We start from the raw sequence: 18,109 nt of genomic DNA, 5'->3' as shown, positions 1-18,109 counted from the left end.
TGTTTTTTCCCGTTTGCTTGCTCGTTTGTTTGTTTGTTTTCATGATGAAGATCTTCTTATTGTTTTCTTGGTGTGAGAGGAGGTACAGGGCGGCAGAGAATGCTTCTTGATGGAAGAAGCTGGGGAGTGGGGGGGGGGGGGGTGCAGCCTTATCCCCCCCATGTGCCCCCCCCCTGCCCTCCCCCCCCCCCGAACCCCCCATCCCTGCCCCCTCTCTCCCTCCCTTCGCCTCTCAGACAACTCGTCACTGGTGCATGTCGCTGTCTGTTCCTCTGCCTGCCTCTGGTTATCCTGCCTCTGGTTATCCTGCCTCTGGTTATCCTGCCTGTTTATCCTGCCTCTGGTTATCCTGCCTCTGGTTATCCTGCCTCTGGTTATCCGGCCTCTGGTTATCCTGCCTCTGGTTATCCGGCCTCTGGTTATCCTACCTCTGTTTATCCTGCCTCTGGTTATCCGGCCTCTGGTTATCCTGCCTCTGGTTATCCTGCCTCTGGTTATCCTGCCTCTGGTTATCCAGCCTCAAATACGCACTTAAAAGATTCTGTAACCCATGTCAGCGTTCGGTGGGTTATGGAAACAAGAACATACCCAGCATGCACACCACCGAAAGCGGAGTATGGCTGCCTACATGGCTGGGTTAATAAACAAAACGTTCATACACATAAAATGTTACATGTCTGTCTGAGTGTGTGTCTGTGCGTGCCTGAAATTTGACTGAATGACACAGGAAACAAATGATGAGCGCCCCAGTGCCAGCCGTCAGTCGGCTCTACCCAGGTAGGCAGCCTGTTGTGCAAATGACTCCGTGTTTGCAAAGTGCTTAGAGCTTGGTCTCTGACCGAGGATAGGCGCTACATAAGAATCCATATCAATCAATCAAACAATCAATTAAACAAAACTACATAATACACTTTGTAAGAATGGATTCTGTTTCTTGAGTTTAATAATGATAAATGTGAACCCAATCAAACTTGAAGAATCTTTTTTTAATATTCATTCTGAGTTTAGATTAACAACCTGAGTGAATTAAGCATTAGCAAACGAGCACCAACGAGATGGCCACAAGCAGCAATAGTCATAAAAATCATATGCGTTTCTATAATCAATCGATGCTCTGGGGATTTCCCCAAAAGAAAGAAGAAAGAACGTGTAGAAAGGAAAGAAAGGGAAAAAAAACACTGCAAGCAGCTTACCACACAACAGACGAACGAAGACATGTCGGACAAAAAGAAGGGGAGAAAGAGAGAGGGGATAAAGGAAGAAAGAATGAAAGAAAGATAGGAAGAAAGAATGAAAGAAAGAAGGAAGGAAGAATCAAAGAAAGAAGGAAGGCGAAAGAAAGAAAGAATGAAAGAAAGAAAGAAAGAAGGAAAGAATTAAAGAAAGAAAGAAGAAGGAAGGAAGAAAGAAAGAAGAAAAGGAAGAAAGAATTAAAGATAGAAGGAAGGAAGAAAGAAAGAAAGAAAGAGAGGAAGAATTAAAGATAGAAGGAAGAAAGAAAGAAAGAAAAAAACCCTACAACAAACAAGTTACCACAGAACAAACGAACGAAGAAAAGAATGACGAAAAGAAAGAAAGAAGAAAGAAAGAAAGAAAGAAAGAATAAACACAGCAAACAGGTTACCACAAAACTAACGGACGAAGACTGAAAGGAATGACGAAAAGAAAGAAAGAAAGAAAGAAGAAAGGAAGAAAGAAAGAAAGCTAAGAAGAAAACAAACAACAAGCCACAAACACACCAGGAAAACTCAAAGCAGACCTGTATAAATCGTTCTCAGGGATCTGTTCTCAAAAGTGACAAACACCAAAAACAAAACAAAACAAACTACATGAAAGATCTCACGCAGATCTGTGTAAATCGGTCCTAAGCATCTCTTCTCAAAGTCCCCCTCCGCCCCCCCCCCCCCCCCCCCCCCCCCCCCCCCCCCCCCAGTAAAACTCAAACGAACAGTGTTCTGAGAAACTGTGCACTCCACTTTTCATCTCTTGCTCTGTGCAATTTCTCCCCCCCCTGATCGGCACTTGCGCTCTCGCTCAAACACACACACTGCGCATGACCGGATCCTCTGAGTGTAGGGGTCACGTGTTCAGGAGGGGGCGCGCGCCGGACTTGACTTCCGGTTTGCATCGTGTGAGGGTGACTCTGTGGGTGGGATGTTTAGTTTTTCTGTCCCTCGCTATGTGAAGATTTTTTGGGGGGTGGAGGACGAGATTTGCGTCTGCCTGTCTGTCTGTCTGCCTCTATCTATCTATGTAGTAGTAGTAGTAGTGGTAGAAGCATCATTGTATTTTTGTTTTGTTTTGTTTGCTTGTTTAATTTCTTTGCCCAGGGGCCGGATGAAATGAAAAGCATGTCATTGCTTATTCCACTTCCCACATGAAAGAAAATTCATTCATTTTTTTCTCCCTCTCCCTCCATCCCCCCTCCTCTCTCTCTCTCAATCGCTCATTCTCTCTCTGTCCCTCTTTCGTATGATTCAGTATGGTATTTCTGTTGATTTATTTTAACCAATGCATATACATGAACGTTCTACACTTGAGTCAGCCTCTATCGCACCCCCCCCCTCCCCCTGCCCCCTGCCCTCCTCCATCCTCCTCCTCCCCCTATCGTCCTGTTTCTTCTTCTCCTTCTTCTTCTTCATCTTCTTCTTCTTTTCCTTGTTCTTCTTCTTCTTCTGTGTTTGTGGGCTGTAACTCCCACGTTCACTTGTATGAACTAGTGGATTTTTACGTGTATAATTGTTTCTTACACCCACACCCGTCATGTTGGCAGCCATAGTTCGTTTTCGGGGCTGAGAATGCTGGATATGTTTTTGTTTCCATAACCCGCCACCGACCGCTGACATGGATTGCGGGATCTTTGACGTGCGTCTCTCTCTCTCTCTCTCTCTCTCTCTCTCTCTGTGCATATATATATAAATCCATATACGTTGCACCACATCTTCTAAGCAGATGCCTGACCAGCAGCGTAACCCAACGCGCTTATTCAGGCCTTGACAGAAAAAAAAAGTAAATATAAGAAAAGAAATGATGAAAATAAATGAATAAATAGGTAAGTAAAATAATGAGATCTGCGCAATCATTGACCTGAAAAATGGGGAGGTGGGGGTGGGAGGGGCGTGGTGGGGTAGGAGCACACAAAAAAACCTACTCCCCCCTTCACCAGGTACGCCGAAAACGGAGCATCGAACTGAGAAAACTCCAGTGAGAATCCAAGCGCTGTAACCAATCGGCCACCTCCCCTGCCCCCCATCCCCCCTCCTCCTCCCTCTTTCGATCGTCTGCTGGCTGGTGTCGTCTGCTTTTTTTTTTCATCGTCAGCTCGGAGCCGCAGAAAGGCGCCCGGAAATCGGGAAATCGCTGGGCTAATGAAATTTTCCGTCGCCATATTGTGGCAGAGCCTCGTTCCGGGAGCCGAGGTCTTTAGAAAAGTGCGATTGAAGTCGAGTGGAATGAAATGGAAAACGAAACGAAGCTTATTTAAATTCATGGTGGGGTTGGACGTGGGAAGAAGAAGAAGAAGAAGAAGAAAAAAAGAAAAAAAAGGGAGGGGCGGGGGCGTGCGGGTTGAGAGGGTGAGGGCGTGTTTGTGGGGACGGAGGAAGAGGAGAAAGGGCCGGCGCGCCTGTCGCTTGTAGTTCGTAGGTCGTTTTCAGGTTTCGGGGTGTGAACAAGGAGGAGAGAGGGTGACGAGGGTGAGGGCGGGGAAGGGTGAGGGTGAGGATGAGTGGATGACAGGGGGTGCTGAAGAGCTGCTCTTTGTTGTTGGAGGTGGTGGTCGTTTGATGAGCAGTGCTTTGCTGTTAACGCTGGCGCTGATTGGGGACTGTTGGAGTTGGTGGTGGTTGTTGTTGTTACTTGGCCTGTCGTGGTGGCTTTTCTGTCTCGCTGGCTTGATTTGGCGTGTGTGTGTGTGTGTGTGTGTGTGTGTGTGTGTGTGTGTGTGTGTGTGTGTGTGTGTGTGTGTGTGTGTGTGTGTGTGTGTGTGTGTGTGTGTGTGATTATGATATTAAGTAGTTCGGAGAGACGTGAACAGAAACAGCAGGAAGAGATTACAATGAAGAATTAAGTGACTGGAAAACTACAGGCATGACAAAAAAAACCCAAAAAACAAACAAACAAACAAAAAGGTGGGGGAACGAACGAACGAACGAATGAACGAACGAACGAATGAATGAAAGAACGAACGAACGAATGAACGAATGAATGAATGGACGAATGAACGAACGAACGAACGAACGAATGAATGAATGAATGAACGAATGAACGAATGAATGAACGAAAGAACGAACGAATGAATGAATAAATGAATGAATGAATATGAATGAATGAACGAACGAACGAACGAACGAATGAACGAATGAATGAATGAATGAATGAATGAATGTACGAATGAACGAATGAATGAATGAATGAACGGACGAATGAATGAACGAATGAATGAATGAATATGAACGAATGAACGAACGAACGAATGAATGAACGAAGGAACGAACGAATGAATGAATAAATGAATGAATGAATATGAATGAATGAAGGAAGGAACGAATGAGTGAACTGGATAATTAAATGACTGGAAAATTGCAAGAAAAGAAAGAAAGAAAGAATAAATAAATGAATGAATGAATGAAATGACTGGAGAACTACGAGACAAAAAAAAAAAAAGAATGGATGGATGGTGAATAGACTGGAGAATTGAATGAAAGGAAAGTTTCCTGAAATATACAAAAAATGAAAGAATGAAAGAAAGAAAGAAAGAAAGAAACGAATGAATGAACGAACTGGATAATGAAATGACTGGAAAACTCAAGAAAGAAAGAAAGATTTAATGAGTTAGTGAATAGGAAAATCAAATGACTGGAAAACTCAAGAAAGAAAGAAAGATTTAATGAGTTAGTGAATAGGAAAATCAAATGACTGGAAAACTCAAGAAAGAAAGAAAGATTTAATGAGTTAGTGAATAGGAAAATCAAATGACTGGAAAACTCAAGAAAGAAAAAAAGATTTAATGAGTTAGTGAATAGGAAAATCAAATGACTGGAAAACTCAAGAAAGAAAGAAAGATTTAATGAGTTAGTGAATAGGAAAATCAAATGACTGGAAAACTCAAGAAAGAAAGAAAGATTTAATGAGTTAGTGAATAGGAAAATCAAATGACTGGAAAACTCAAGAAAGAAAGAAAGATTTAATGAGTTAGTGAATAGGAAAATCAAATGACTGGAAAACTCAAGAAAGAAAGAAAGATTTAATGAGTTAGTGAATAGGAAAATCAAATGAGTGGATAACTCAAGAAAGAAAGAAAGATTTAATGAGTTAGTGAATAGGAAAATCAAATGACTGGAAAACACAAGAAAGAAAGAAAGATTTAATGAGTTAGTGAATAGGAAAATCAAATGACTGGAAAACTCAAGAAAGAAAAAAATGACTGACTGAATAAATGAATGAATGAACAGGAGAATTAAATGACTGGAAAACTCAAGAAAGAAAAAATGACAGAAAGAAATAAAGAAAGAAAAAGATCAGAAAGAAAAAAAATAGTAAGAAAGGATAAGCGAATGAATTAATGAACGGGTGAATAAATTAATTGATTAATCAAATCGAATTACTGTAAAAATACGAGAAAGAAAGAAAGAAAAAAAAACTGATTAATTGATTTGGAGAATCAAATGACCTAAAACTGACTACAAGAAGGAAAAGAAAGAAAGAAAGAAAGAAAGAAAGAATGAAGTGACGGGAAAGCTACATGGTAGAAAAACAAACAAAGAAACAAACAATCCGACGCCCCCTTCACCCCCCCCCCACTCCCCCACCCCCTCACACACACACAACACACCCACATTTTCTCTTCCTTCTTCTGTCAGCACGTAGACTAGAAATGAGTGTGTGGAGGAGGGGGGTAGAGGAGGTGCAAGGCAATGTGTGTGTGTGTGTGTGTGTGTGTGTGTGTGTGTGTGTGTGTGTGTGTGTGTGTGTGTTGGAGCTCATGTACGTTTATATGTATTTGACTGTGCTTTCATATCTGTGAAACTGCATGTTTGGTGCATTTCTGTTGTGCATGTGTGGGTGGGTGTGTGAACGTGTGTCTTCATGTTTTACATTTATTCGCTTATTAATTTTATCACCATTGTTGTCTTTTTTAAATTTTTTTTTAGTATTACTATTATTATTACTACTACCTTTTTCTATATTATAATTATCATTCATTTATTTATTTATTTATGTAAACTTATCTATTATTTATTCCCCCGTTTTTTGTGTTTTTTTTTGTTTTTTGTTTTTGTTTTTTTCTCAAGGCCTGACTAAGCGCGTTGGGTTACGCTGCTGGTCAGGCATCTGCTTGGCAGATGTGGTGTAGCGTATATGGTTTGTCCGAACGCAGTGACGCCTCCTTGAGCAACTGAAACTGAAACTGTCAGCACGTAGATTCATCTAATGACTTTTTTTTCCCTGTCAAAGTCGCTTTCTTTGAAAGAGTACCGACAGGAGCAATTCTCCTGTTGTCGTGGGTTCTTTTACGAGCGATAGTTGAACGCGGAGGGAGAGTAGGAGGGGGCCAGGGGGGCGGGGGGTCGGGGGGGATGGGGGCGTGCCTCAGTACTAGTGTCCATTCCCATCCAGAGGACTAAGAGCAGCAATACCATACATTTGTCATCGCCAATATCTGAGACGTCGTCTTCATCCTTCAACGGACACGAACCACGCACTACCCGCATGGCCCACCCGGTATTAGCCACCCGTTCCACCGTTTTTTTTTCAGGCACAGAAACAATTCCACCCCGGTTTTTCGGTGAAAAGTCATGAGGGGGGCGCGTGCGTGTCACACTTCCCGTGCAGCGCACGCGCCAAGTTGATCGTTTTTTGCTCCTGTGTCATATGCAAATGAGTCTTCGCACATTTTCTTCTTGGTGTTTGAATACAGTTTCTTTCTTTCTTTCTTTCTTTCTGTTTCTTTCTTTTCTGATTTGTTGCTGTTTTTGAGGTGAAGAGGTCACGTTGCAGTAGAAAGATGAAAGGAAAAATGAGGATGTCTTTTCACCGAAATTATTACAGTGAACAGACCGTACCCGAATGTGTGTGTGTGTGTGTGTGTGTGTGTGTGTGTGTGTGTGTGTGTGTGTGTGTGTGTGTGTGTGTGTGTGTGAGCGCGAGCGCGCGTGTGAGAGAGATGGAGAGATAGATAAAGAGAGAGACAGAGACAGAGAGAGATAGACAGAGACAGAAAGACAGACGGGCAGAAAGAGAGACAGAGATAAAGGTTGAGAATGGATGGGCAATTTGTTTGGCGTGAACATTTCACACACACACACGCGTGCGCGCAAGCACGGACGCACACACACACACACACACACACACACACACACACACACACACACACACACACACACACACACACCATACAGAGAGACAGACAGACAGACAGACAGACAGAGAGAGAGTATGTGTGTGTGAGAAAGAGAGAGAACTGGTATCTTCTTGGCATGTTTCAAAAACAGAGAGAGAGAGAGACAGAGAGAGAGGGGGCCGGGGCAGAGACAGAGAGAAAGAAGAGAGTAGAATGTGACACACAGAGACATGCACACAGACACAGCGATAGAGACACAGAGAAGGAAGTACAAACGGACAGACAAACAGATAGGCATCCAGATACAGACAGACAGGCAAGCAGACCTACACAATAACATATCGTTTTTCATATATATTGAAACATGAGATAACAAGAGTAACATCTCAGTTAACCCTTTTATCTTGTAATGTCCTCAAATGATACTCACACCTAAAAATGCCATGCACCGGTGTCAAATAATAATAGCTACCATCACAATAAAACCAACAACAATATTTAATGTCATCACACAATAATACATGATTATAATGTCCGTATTCATTATGTACAAAACGTCCGGCAGAAACGCCAGCGCAACAATTGACTGCCTATGATTTTTTGAGGAGAAAAAAACAGAAGAGAATAGTATGTACACCAATAATTTTCTCTCTCTGCCACCCCCACTCTCTCAGTCTTCTCACCATTTTCGCAGACGTGTGTGTGTGTGTGTGTGTGTGTGTGTGCATGTGTGTGTGTGTGTGTGTTTGTGCACATGTGTGTGTGTGTTGTGCCGTGTGTGTGTGTGTGTGTGTGTGTGTGTGTGTGTGTGTGCGTGCGTGCGTGCATGCATTCACCGAGACCTAACTGAATGAAACCGGAAACGAATGATGAGCGCCAAAAATAGCCATTTGCTCAACAGGCTGCCCTCCTGGGTAGAGTATCAGTATCAGTATCGGTATCAGTAGCTGAAGGAGGCGTCACTGCGTTCGGACAAATCCATACACGTTACACCACCTCTGCCAAGCAGATGCCTGACCAGCAGCGTAACCCAACGCGCTTTGTCAGGCCTTGGGGGAAAAAAAAGAGAAAGCCAAAAAAAAAAAAAAAGGAAGTAAATGAATATTTAAATATCTAAATATCTCCACGCTATTTAAAAGTTGTTGGTCACGGGTGTGATTCTGCTCAACTAGACAAAAGATGAATGGAATTTGTTTACGACGGCAGCAGCCTTTTAAAAAAAAAAAAATTAAATACTTTTCTACGTTTAGAAAGTCACTTTCCTCTCGGTGTTCTGTAAATTTTCTTCGACCTTGGCCATGTTCAGTAAAAAGAATATATCAAAAGAGTAAATAAAAACAAAGAAAAGAAAAAAAAAGAAAATAACCCCCTCCTCATCCCCCCCCCTCCCCCACCAAAACCCCACCCCCCCAAAACAACCAAACTTTCCCAACCACTAAACCACACACAACACCACCAGTCTTTTTCCCTTTCGTCGTGGTGTCGGAGGACACAGACACGGAGCACACGTCCCCCATCCCACAGCGCGTGCAAAAGCGCGTGGTGCTATCTTTAGTTGATGATCCTGTCTAGTTTGACCATGTGAGAGAGCAGTTCAGTCTGCTGCTCTATGTTGCGGTCGCTGAACGGGTGCATATTCCTGTGCATCTTTCGTAGTTTCTCCGGCTCGATGCGAGGGCGGCGACCACGGCCACCGATACGGTATCTGGGTAGAGAGGAATGGAGAGGGGGTTAGAGATGGATGGGTGGGTGGGTGGGTAGATAGATGGAAGGGTGGGTGGGTGTGAGGGTGGATGGATGGATGGGTGGATGGGTGTGAGGGTGGGTGTGAGGGTGGATGGATGGATGGGTGGGTGGGTGGGTGGATGGATGGGTGTGAGGGTGTGTGGATTGATGGGTGGATGGGTGGGTGGATCGGTGGACAGATTGATTGGTGGGTGGGTGGGTGTGAGGGTGGGTGGATTGGTGGGTGGATGGGTGGATGGGTGTGAGGGTGGGTGGATTGGTGGGTGGATGGGTGGGTGGATGAGTGGGTGGATCGGTGGACAGATTGATTGGTGGGTGGGTGGGTGTGAGGGTGGGTAGATGGATGGGTGGATGGGTGGGTGGGTGTAAGGGTGGGTGGATTGATGGGTGGGTGGGATGAGGGTAGGTGTAAGGGTGGGTGGGTGGATAGATGGGTGGGTGGGTGGGTGGGTGGGTGGATAGATGGGCGGGTGGGTGTGAGGGTGGGTGAATGGATGGGTGGATGGATGGTTGTGAGGTTGGGTAGGTGGGTGTGAGAGTGGGTGGATGGGTGGGTGGGGTGAGGATGGGTGGGTGGGTGGATGTGTGGATCAATGGATTGGTGGATGGATGGATGGGTGGGTGGTTGGGTGGTATCTGTTGGTTTGAACAGTATCCTATTTCATAATGACAAACATGATAATAATAATAATAATAATAATAATAATAATAATAATAATAATAATAATAATAATAATAATAATAATTGATATTCGGACAATATTCTAACCAGAAACCTGCTCTAGGTGCTTTACATAACACATGATATTCCACATAACACATCACATCAATATTGCATATACATATACACGCCAAAATGCACCCGGCAATCTATACATCCATAGACAGGTACGATGCTCGCATACATACAAGCATACATTGAAACATACTTATATACATACCCGCATCCCCACGCAAGCACGCACGCGCGCGCGCGCGCACACACACACACACACACACACACACACACACACACATACGCATACGCATACACATACACATGTATACACATAGTCAAGTATACCACATCGGAAACAGCAGAGTAGAGGTAAATTCAAAGGCGTGAGGAGGAATGCAGAGGAATAAGAAGGAAAGGAACGACAGAGAGGAGTATAGAGGAATTCAGAGGAATGGACGGGAACAGAACAGGTACGCAGAGGAATTCAGAGGATTAGAGCGGTACAGAAAGACTGAGAGAGGAATAGGTCCATGTGTGGTATCTGCTGAAAAGAAAGGAGTGGAGCGGAATATAGAGAGGATTAAAGAGGAATACGTGGGATTAGAGAAGAACAGAGAGGAGTATAGAGGAATTCAGAGGAATGGACGGGAACAGAACAGGTACACAGAGGAATTCAGAGTATTAGAGAGGTACAGAAAGACTGAGAGAGGAATAGGTCCATGTGTGGTATCTGCTGAAAAGAGAGGTGTGGAGCGGAATATAGAGAGGATTAAAGAGGAATACGTGGGATTAGAGAGGAATAGAGAGGAGCGCAGAGGAATTCAGAGGAATAGACATAAATATAGGGCTATGCAGAGAAACACAGAAGTAGAGGAATATGAAGGAATGCACAGAAATACACAGAATGGATAGAGAATAATGGGAAAAAAAGAAGAAAGAATTAACAGAAATACAAATGAATACGTAGAAACAGAACGAAATAGATGGGAATACAGAGGAACAGAGATCAAGAGAGGGATACAGAGCATTTGTTAGAATCACAGAACTGACGGAAACAGACTCAACATCGCTGAACTGTCCACTAAAAATCCGTTGTTTAAAATGGATTTTTTTCTCTCCCACTGCACATGCATAGCAATTAAAAAAAAAAAAAAGCAGCAGTAATGTTAAATATAAACCTTATAGATCATTCAAAACATACGTAACATAAGGAGAGATAAAGAGATAAGGTATCATCACAGCTCAGTTAAGATCAACTTTTGATTGAGGGCAGTGAAATATCTTCTATGTGTGTTCAGAATCAGAGGACCTATTTCAACGAACATCACAGCTCCAAAACTACAAAGAGGAATAGAGAGGAATGAATGCAGAAGGAAGGAGGAATAGAGAGGAATTAATGCAGAAGGAAAGAGGAACAGAGAGAGGAATAAATGTAGAAGGAAAGAGGAATAGAGAAGAATGAATGCAGAAGGAAGGAGGAATACATAGAGGAATAGAGAGGAATGAATGCAGAAGGAAGGAGCAATACATAGAGGAATAGAGAGGAATGAATGCAGAAGGAAGGAGCAATACATAGAGGAATAGAGAGGAATGAATGCAGAAGGAAAGAGGAATAGAGGGGAATGAATGCAGAAGGAAAGAGGAACAAAGAGAGGAATAAATGCAGAAGGAAAGAGGAATAGAGAGGAATGAATGCAGAAAGAAGGAGGAATACATAGAGGAATAGAGAGGAATGAATGCAGAAGGAGGAATACATAGAGGAATAGAGAGAAATGAATGCAGAAGGAAGGAGGAATACATAGAGGAGTAGAGAGGAATGAATGCAGAAGGAAGGGGACATACATAGAGGAATACAGAGGAAATAATGCAGAAGGAAGGAGGAATACATAGAGGAATAGACAGGAATGAATGCAAAAGGAAGGAGACATACATAGAGGAATAGGGAGAGGAAAAGAGAGGAATGAACGTAGAAGGAAAGAGGAATACACGGAGGAACAGAGAGGAGTGAAAGCGGAAGCACGGAGGAATACAGAGGATGAGAAGCGTGTACAAAGTTTGTGGACAGTACATGGGGTAGATGGGCGATGCACTGTGTGCCTTGTGTGCCCACATTTCAGTTGATCAGTCAGTCAGTTCGTTAGTCAGTTTAACCAGATCATATCATTTGTCAGTCAGTCAGTCAATCATTCAATCAACCAATCAATCAACCAATTAGTTATTTAGTCAATCAAATCAATCAACTAGTCAATCATCCACAGAATTAGAATCAGAATCAATCTGGTTGTGCCCATCACAAGACAGTTTATAACATGCAAACTGAAATAACACAAATAAAACATAGTTTTAGCACGTGACTTTGAAAACCAATTTCTTTTCTTTTTAATCAAGCAGACAACAAAAACAACAACGACAACAACAACAGCAGCAGCAACAACAACGAAAAGCTGAAAATGTTGATAAACCGCATGTTGTATTTCCAAACATGGGTTATATTCAAATATGACTGAATAATTGATAAATAAAACTTCTTTCCACCAACTCGCTGCAAACGCATTTTATCTTTAACATCTCCGCAAAAGCATTTCAGTTTTTGTCTCGCTGTAAACGCCTTTCTTGCCTCGCTGTAAACGCCGTTTTTGCTTCGCTGTAAACGCCTTTCTTGCCTCGCTGTAAACGCCGTTTTTGCTTCGCTGTAAACGCCTTTCTTGTCTCGCTGTAAACGCCTTTCTTGCCTCGCTGTAAACGCCTTTCTTGCGTCGCAGAAAACAGCTTTTTTTTCTTCTTTTTTTTTGCCTCGCTGTAAATGCATTTCTTGGCTCGCTGAAAACGCCTTTCTTGGCTCGGTAAAAACGCCTTTCTTGGCTCGGTAAAAACGCCTTTATTGGCTCGCTGTATAGGCCCCTCTGTAAATGCATTTCTTGCCTCAATGTAACGGCATTTCATCCTTTCTCTGACTGTGAATTAATTTCTTTCTTCAGTGAAAATGCCTTTCATCTGTTGCAAAGCTGTTCACGCCTTACAGCTTTTGTCTCAGTGTAAACACCCTTTACCCTCTGACACGCTGTGAAAGCATTTCATATTTTACATTCCTGTGTATGTATTTCACCGTTTTTCTCGCCGTGAACACTTCTCTTGCTTCCTGTGCACGCACTTCAATGTTTGCTTCGCTGTAAACGCCTTTTAACTCTAACATCCCTGTAAACTTGTGATTTTCAGCCTTTGTCTAGCTGTGAACCTCTCTTGCCTTGTAAAGGACTTCCTTGCCACACTGTGAACGCATTTGACCTTTGTTTCCATGTAAATGCCTTTTGCGCTTTGCTTCATTGTAAACTAATTTCTTCTTTTACGTTCCTATAAAGTATTTTAGCTTTTGACTCGCTGTAAACATATTTCTTGCCTTGCTGTAAACACATTTCATGCTTTCTCAAGCTGCAAACAGATTCCTGTCTTTGTCTCGCCATAAACGCTTTTCATTTATTGACAGCTGTAAACGTAATTTGCAGCCAATATTTGTAAACCCCTTTCTTGCCTCGCTGTAAAGCCCTTTCTTGCCTCGCTGTAAACACCTTATACAATTTGCGTCGGTGTCAACTATTTCAGAAGTTGACTCGGAGCATCCTTTATCCTCTGACTCGCTGAAAACATGCTTCCTTCACCGCTTGGCTGTAAACACCTTTTATTCATTGCTCACCTGTAAACATCCTTCAGTCATTACTCACCTGTAAACGTGTATCTTTCACTGCCTAGCCGTAAGCACCTTTCACTTTCTTCCCAAATGTAAACGCTTATTTCCTCGCTGTATATACATTTTAGCTGGTGCATCAGTGTAAACATATTTCACCTTTTGTCTCGCTGTAAACGCCTTTCTTTCGCAGCCTCGCTGTAAACGGCTTTGACATTTTGTCTCGTAAATACTTTTCTGCCATGTCATAGATTGTCAGAAGTTTACAGTTGGGCCAACAGTGCGAGCTGTATCATCAATGGTTTCTCCAATGCAATGGGAAATCATTTACAGTTTAGTTAGTCTTTTATGGAGGACTATGACTCAAACTAGGAGGCAAAATTGGACTGGCTCTTAGTGCTGCAGCCTTGGGGGCTAGTTGGCCTTTGGGAACCATCCCAACGCCGACTGTCCTAAAACACTGTTGGCCGAGAGAGTGGGGATGCAACCTGGGCAAGACATTCTCCACTATAATCAAATTCTAGCCCAGATAGTTGGAACAGCAGCTGCCTTATCTGCTGTTCTGATGGTCATAGTCAGACACGACTGTCTATCATATACATAAACTTTTCCTGCCACGCTGTAAACGCCTTACACCTTTCGCTTGGCTGTGAACAAAAATTCGAACATTGTCTTGATATAAATGCCTTCGGAGCTTTGCTCAATTGTAAACGTCTTTCAGCTTTTGTATCAGTGTAAACACCTTTTACCCTCTGACTCGCTGTAAACGCTTTTCATCTTTTACACCCATGTAAACACATTTTAGCCTTTGTCTTGGTGTAAACGCCTTTCTTGCGTCACTGTGAACGCATTTCAACATTGTCTCAGTGTCAACATCATTAACCTCTTAACTCGCGATAAACACCTTTCTTTCTTTTACATCCATGTAAGCGCGTTACAGTTATTGTCTCGGGAACAATTTTCTTGCTTATCTATAAGAGCATTCTTGCTTCGCTGTAAACGCATTACACCCTCTGACTCGCTGTAAACGCATTTTACCCCTTGCCATGCTGTAAACGATTGATTTTGCCACCAGTGCATTGCATTGTGTAAAACGATGCATTTTGTGATCATATATTGCATCGTTGCAAACGCAGCATTTTTTTTCTGTTATATATTGCATTGTTGCAAAAGCTGGATTTTGCTATCATTCTTTACATTGTTGCAAACGCAGTAATTTGCTATCATGATTTTATTGGATTGTAAACGCTGTATTTTGCTATCATTATTGCATTGTTGCAAAGGCAGCATTTTGCTATCATTATTGCATTGTTGCAAAGGCAGCATTTTGCTATCATTATTGCATTGTTGCAAAGGCAGCATTTTGCTATCATTATTGCATCGTTGCAAAGGCAGTATTTTGCTGCCTTGATTATATTGGATTGTTGCAAACACTGCATTTTTATATATTTATCATCGTATTGTTGCTAACACGGCATTTTGCAATCATATATTGCATTGCTGCAAACGCAAGATTTTGCTATCATATATTGCATTTTTGAAAACGCAGTATTTTGCAATGATAATTACGTTGGATTATTGCAAACGAAGCATTTTGCCATCATATATTGCAATGTTGCAAACGCAGTATTTTCCTATACATTATTGCATTGTTGCAAACGGGGCATTTTGCCATCATATATTGCATTGTTGCAAACGCAGTATTTTCCTATACATTATTGCATTGTTGCAAACGGAGCATTTTGCCATCATATATTGCAATGTTGCAAACGCAGTATTTTCCTATACATTATTGCATTGTTGCAAACGGAGCATTTTTCCATCATATATTGCATTGTTGCAAACGCAGTATTTTCCTATACATTATTGCATGATTGCAAACGAAGCATTTTGCCATCATATATTGCAATGTTGCAAACGCAGTATTTTTCGATACATTATTGCATTGTTGCAAACGCAGCATTTTGCCATCATATATTGCATTGTTACAAACGCAGTATTTTCCTATACATTATTGCATTGTTGCAAACACAGTATTTTGCTATCATACATTGCATTGTTGCAAAGGCAGTATTTTCCTATACATTATTGCATTGTTGCAAAGGCAGTATTTTGCTGCTTTTATTATATTGGATTGTTGCAAACACTGCATTTTTATATATTTATCATAGTATTGTTGCTAGTGCTGCATTTTGCAATCATATATTGCATTGCTGCAAACGCAAGATTTTGCTATCATATATTGCATTGTTGAAAACACAGTACTAGTCTGTACATTTTTGCATTGTTGCAAACGCAGCTTTTTGCTGTCATACATTGCATTGTTGCAAACGCAGTATTTTCCTTTATTGAATTGTTGCAAACACAGCGATTTGCGAACATATATTGCATTTTGCAATCATATATTGCATTGCTGCAAACGCAAGATTTTGCTATCATATATTGCATTGTTGAAAACGCAGTATTTTGCAATGATAATTACGTTGGATTATTGCAAACGCAACATTTTGCCATCACATATTGCATTGTTGCAAACGCAGTATTTTCCTATACATTATTGCATTGTTGGAAACACAGTATTTTCCTATCATACACTGCATTGTTGCAAACGCAGCATTTTGCCATCATATATTGCATTGTTACAAACGCAGTATTTTCCTATACATTATTGAATTGTTGCAAACACAGTATTTTGCTATCATACATTACATTGTTGCAAACGCAGTATTTTGTTATCAGAATTTCATTTGATTGTTGTAAACACAGCATTTTACGATCGTATATTGCATTGTTGCAAATGCAGTATTTTGCAATCATAATCACGTTGACTGTTGCAAACGCAGCATTTTGCTATCATATATTGCATTGTTGAAAACGCAGTACTATTCTGTGCATTTTTGCATTGTTGCAAACGCAGCTTTTTGCTGTCATACATTGCATTGTTGCAAACGCAGTATTTTCCTTTCCATTATTGAATTGTTGCAAACACAGCGATTTGCGAACATATATTTCGTTGCTGCTAATGCAGCATGCTGCTATCATACATTGCATTGTTGCAAACATAGCATTTAGCTGTCATAAAGACAATGGATTGTTGTAAATGTAGCATTTGCAATAATTTATTGAATTGTTGCAAACGCAACATTTTGCTATCATAATTACATTGGATTGTTGCAAACGCTGAATTTTGCTATATTGCATTGTTCAAAACGCAGTATTTTGCTTTAATGCATTGCATTGTTGCAAACGCACTTTTTTGTTGTTGTTGTTTTTTGTTGTTGCTATCATCTGTTGTATTGTTGCAAACGCAGTATTTTGCGATCAGATATTGCATTGTTGCAAACGCAGCATTTTAATATCTTACATTGCAATGTTGTAAACACAGCATTTTGCAATCATATATTGCACCGTTGCGAACGCAGCATTTTGCTATGATCGTTCCAAACGCAGCATTTTGCTATGATCGTTCCAAACGCAGCATTTTGCTATGATCGTTCCAAACGCAGCATTTTGCAGTCATGTATTGCATTGTTGTAAACGCAGCATTTTGCAGTCATATACTGCATTTGCTATGATCGTTCCAAACGCAGCATTTTGCAGTCATGTATTGCATTGTTGTAAACGCAGCGTTTTGCAGTCATATACTGCATCGTTGCAAACGCAACATTTTACGGTCAGATATTGCACTGTTGCAAACGCAATATTTACTACCATACATTGCATTGTTGCAAACGGAATATTTACTACCATGCATTGCATTGTTGCAAACGCAATATTTACTACCATACATTGCATTGTTGCAAACGCAATATTTACTACCATACATGGCATTGTTGCAAACGCAATATTTACTACCATACATGGCATTGTTGCAAACGCAATATTTACTACCATACATTGCATTGTTGCAAACGCAATATTTACTACCATACATTGCATTGTTGCAAACGGAATATTTACTACCATACATTGCATTGTTGCAAACGGAATATTTACTACCATACATTGCATTGTTGCAAACGGAATATTTACTACCATACATGGCATTGTTGCAAACGCAATATTTACTACCATACATTGCATTGTTGCAAACGCTCCATCTGCCGTCAATCATTGCACGTTCCACAGGCATTTTTTCAAAGCATGGTGTAGCGTATATGGATCTTCCCGCCTTCGCACGCTTTGACCTCTCCTTGAAACTGAAACTGAAAGACGCACACGCTGCATTTTCCTATCGTGCAAAGATTGTTGCAAGTGCGGCCTTTGGCATTTATACGAAGTAGTGTGGCAAGTTGCCTGTCGAATACTGCATTGATACAAACACGCAAGTTCTGATTTGTCATTGTTTACAGTATTGCAAACGCTGTGATTTGCTGTCACTTTTCGTCATATTTTGTGTTGCTGGAAACGCAGATTTTTCCTCTCTTGAAAATTACATTGTTACAGATGCAAGGTTGGTTGGTTTTTTTTTTTTTTTTTTTTTTTTTTTTAAATCGAAAAATTTCCCAAGCTTTGTATTGTCAATGGGTTTGTATTTTGCTTTACGTTTTATGAACTTCATTGTCCTGTCTTGTATTACCTTGTTGTTGTTCTTGTGCTGTTTTTGTAGTTGCTTTTTCCT

General features: G+C 41.3%; 1 protein-coding gene across 1 annotated transcript in view; it reads right to left on the bottom strand.

Annotated features, from left to right (window-relative positions):
• Positions 1 to 8,755: 8,755 nt before the first annotated feature.
• LOC143277655 (uncharacterized) overlaps positions 8,756 to 18,109 on the bottom strand; it is a 19,590-nt gene continuing 10,236 nt past the window's right edge. The window contains exon 3 of the mRNA XM_076582550.1: positions 8,756 to 9,047. Within this exon, the coding sequence (XP_076438665.1) occupies positions 8,894 to 9,047 (154 nt within the window). The 3' untranslated portion in view covers positions 8,756 to 8,893. The remainder of the gene's footprint in view (positions 9,048 to 18,109) is intronic.

Source organism: Babylonia areolata, chromosome 34 (assembly GCF_041734735.1).
Source record: "Babylonia areolata isolate BAREFJ2019XMU chromosome 34, ASM4173473v1, whole genome shotgun sequence".
Classification (NCBI taxonomy): Eukaryota; Metazoa; Mollusca; class Gastropoda; order Neogastropoda; family Buccinidae; genus Babylonia; species Babylonia areolata.
The sequence above is the reverse complement of the archived record's forward strand: the minus strand, read 5'-3'. Positions and strand labels throughout refer to the sequence as shown.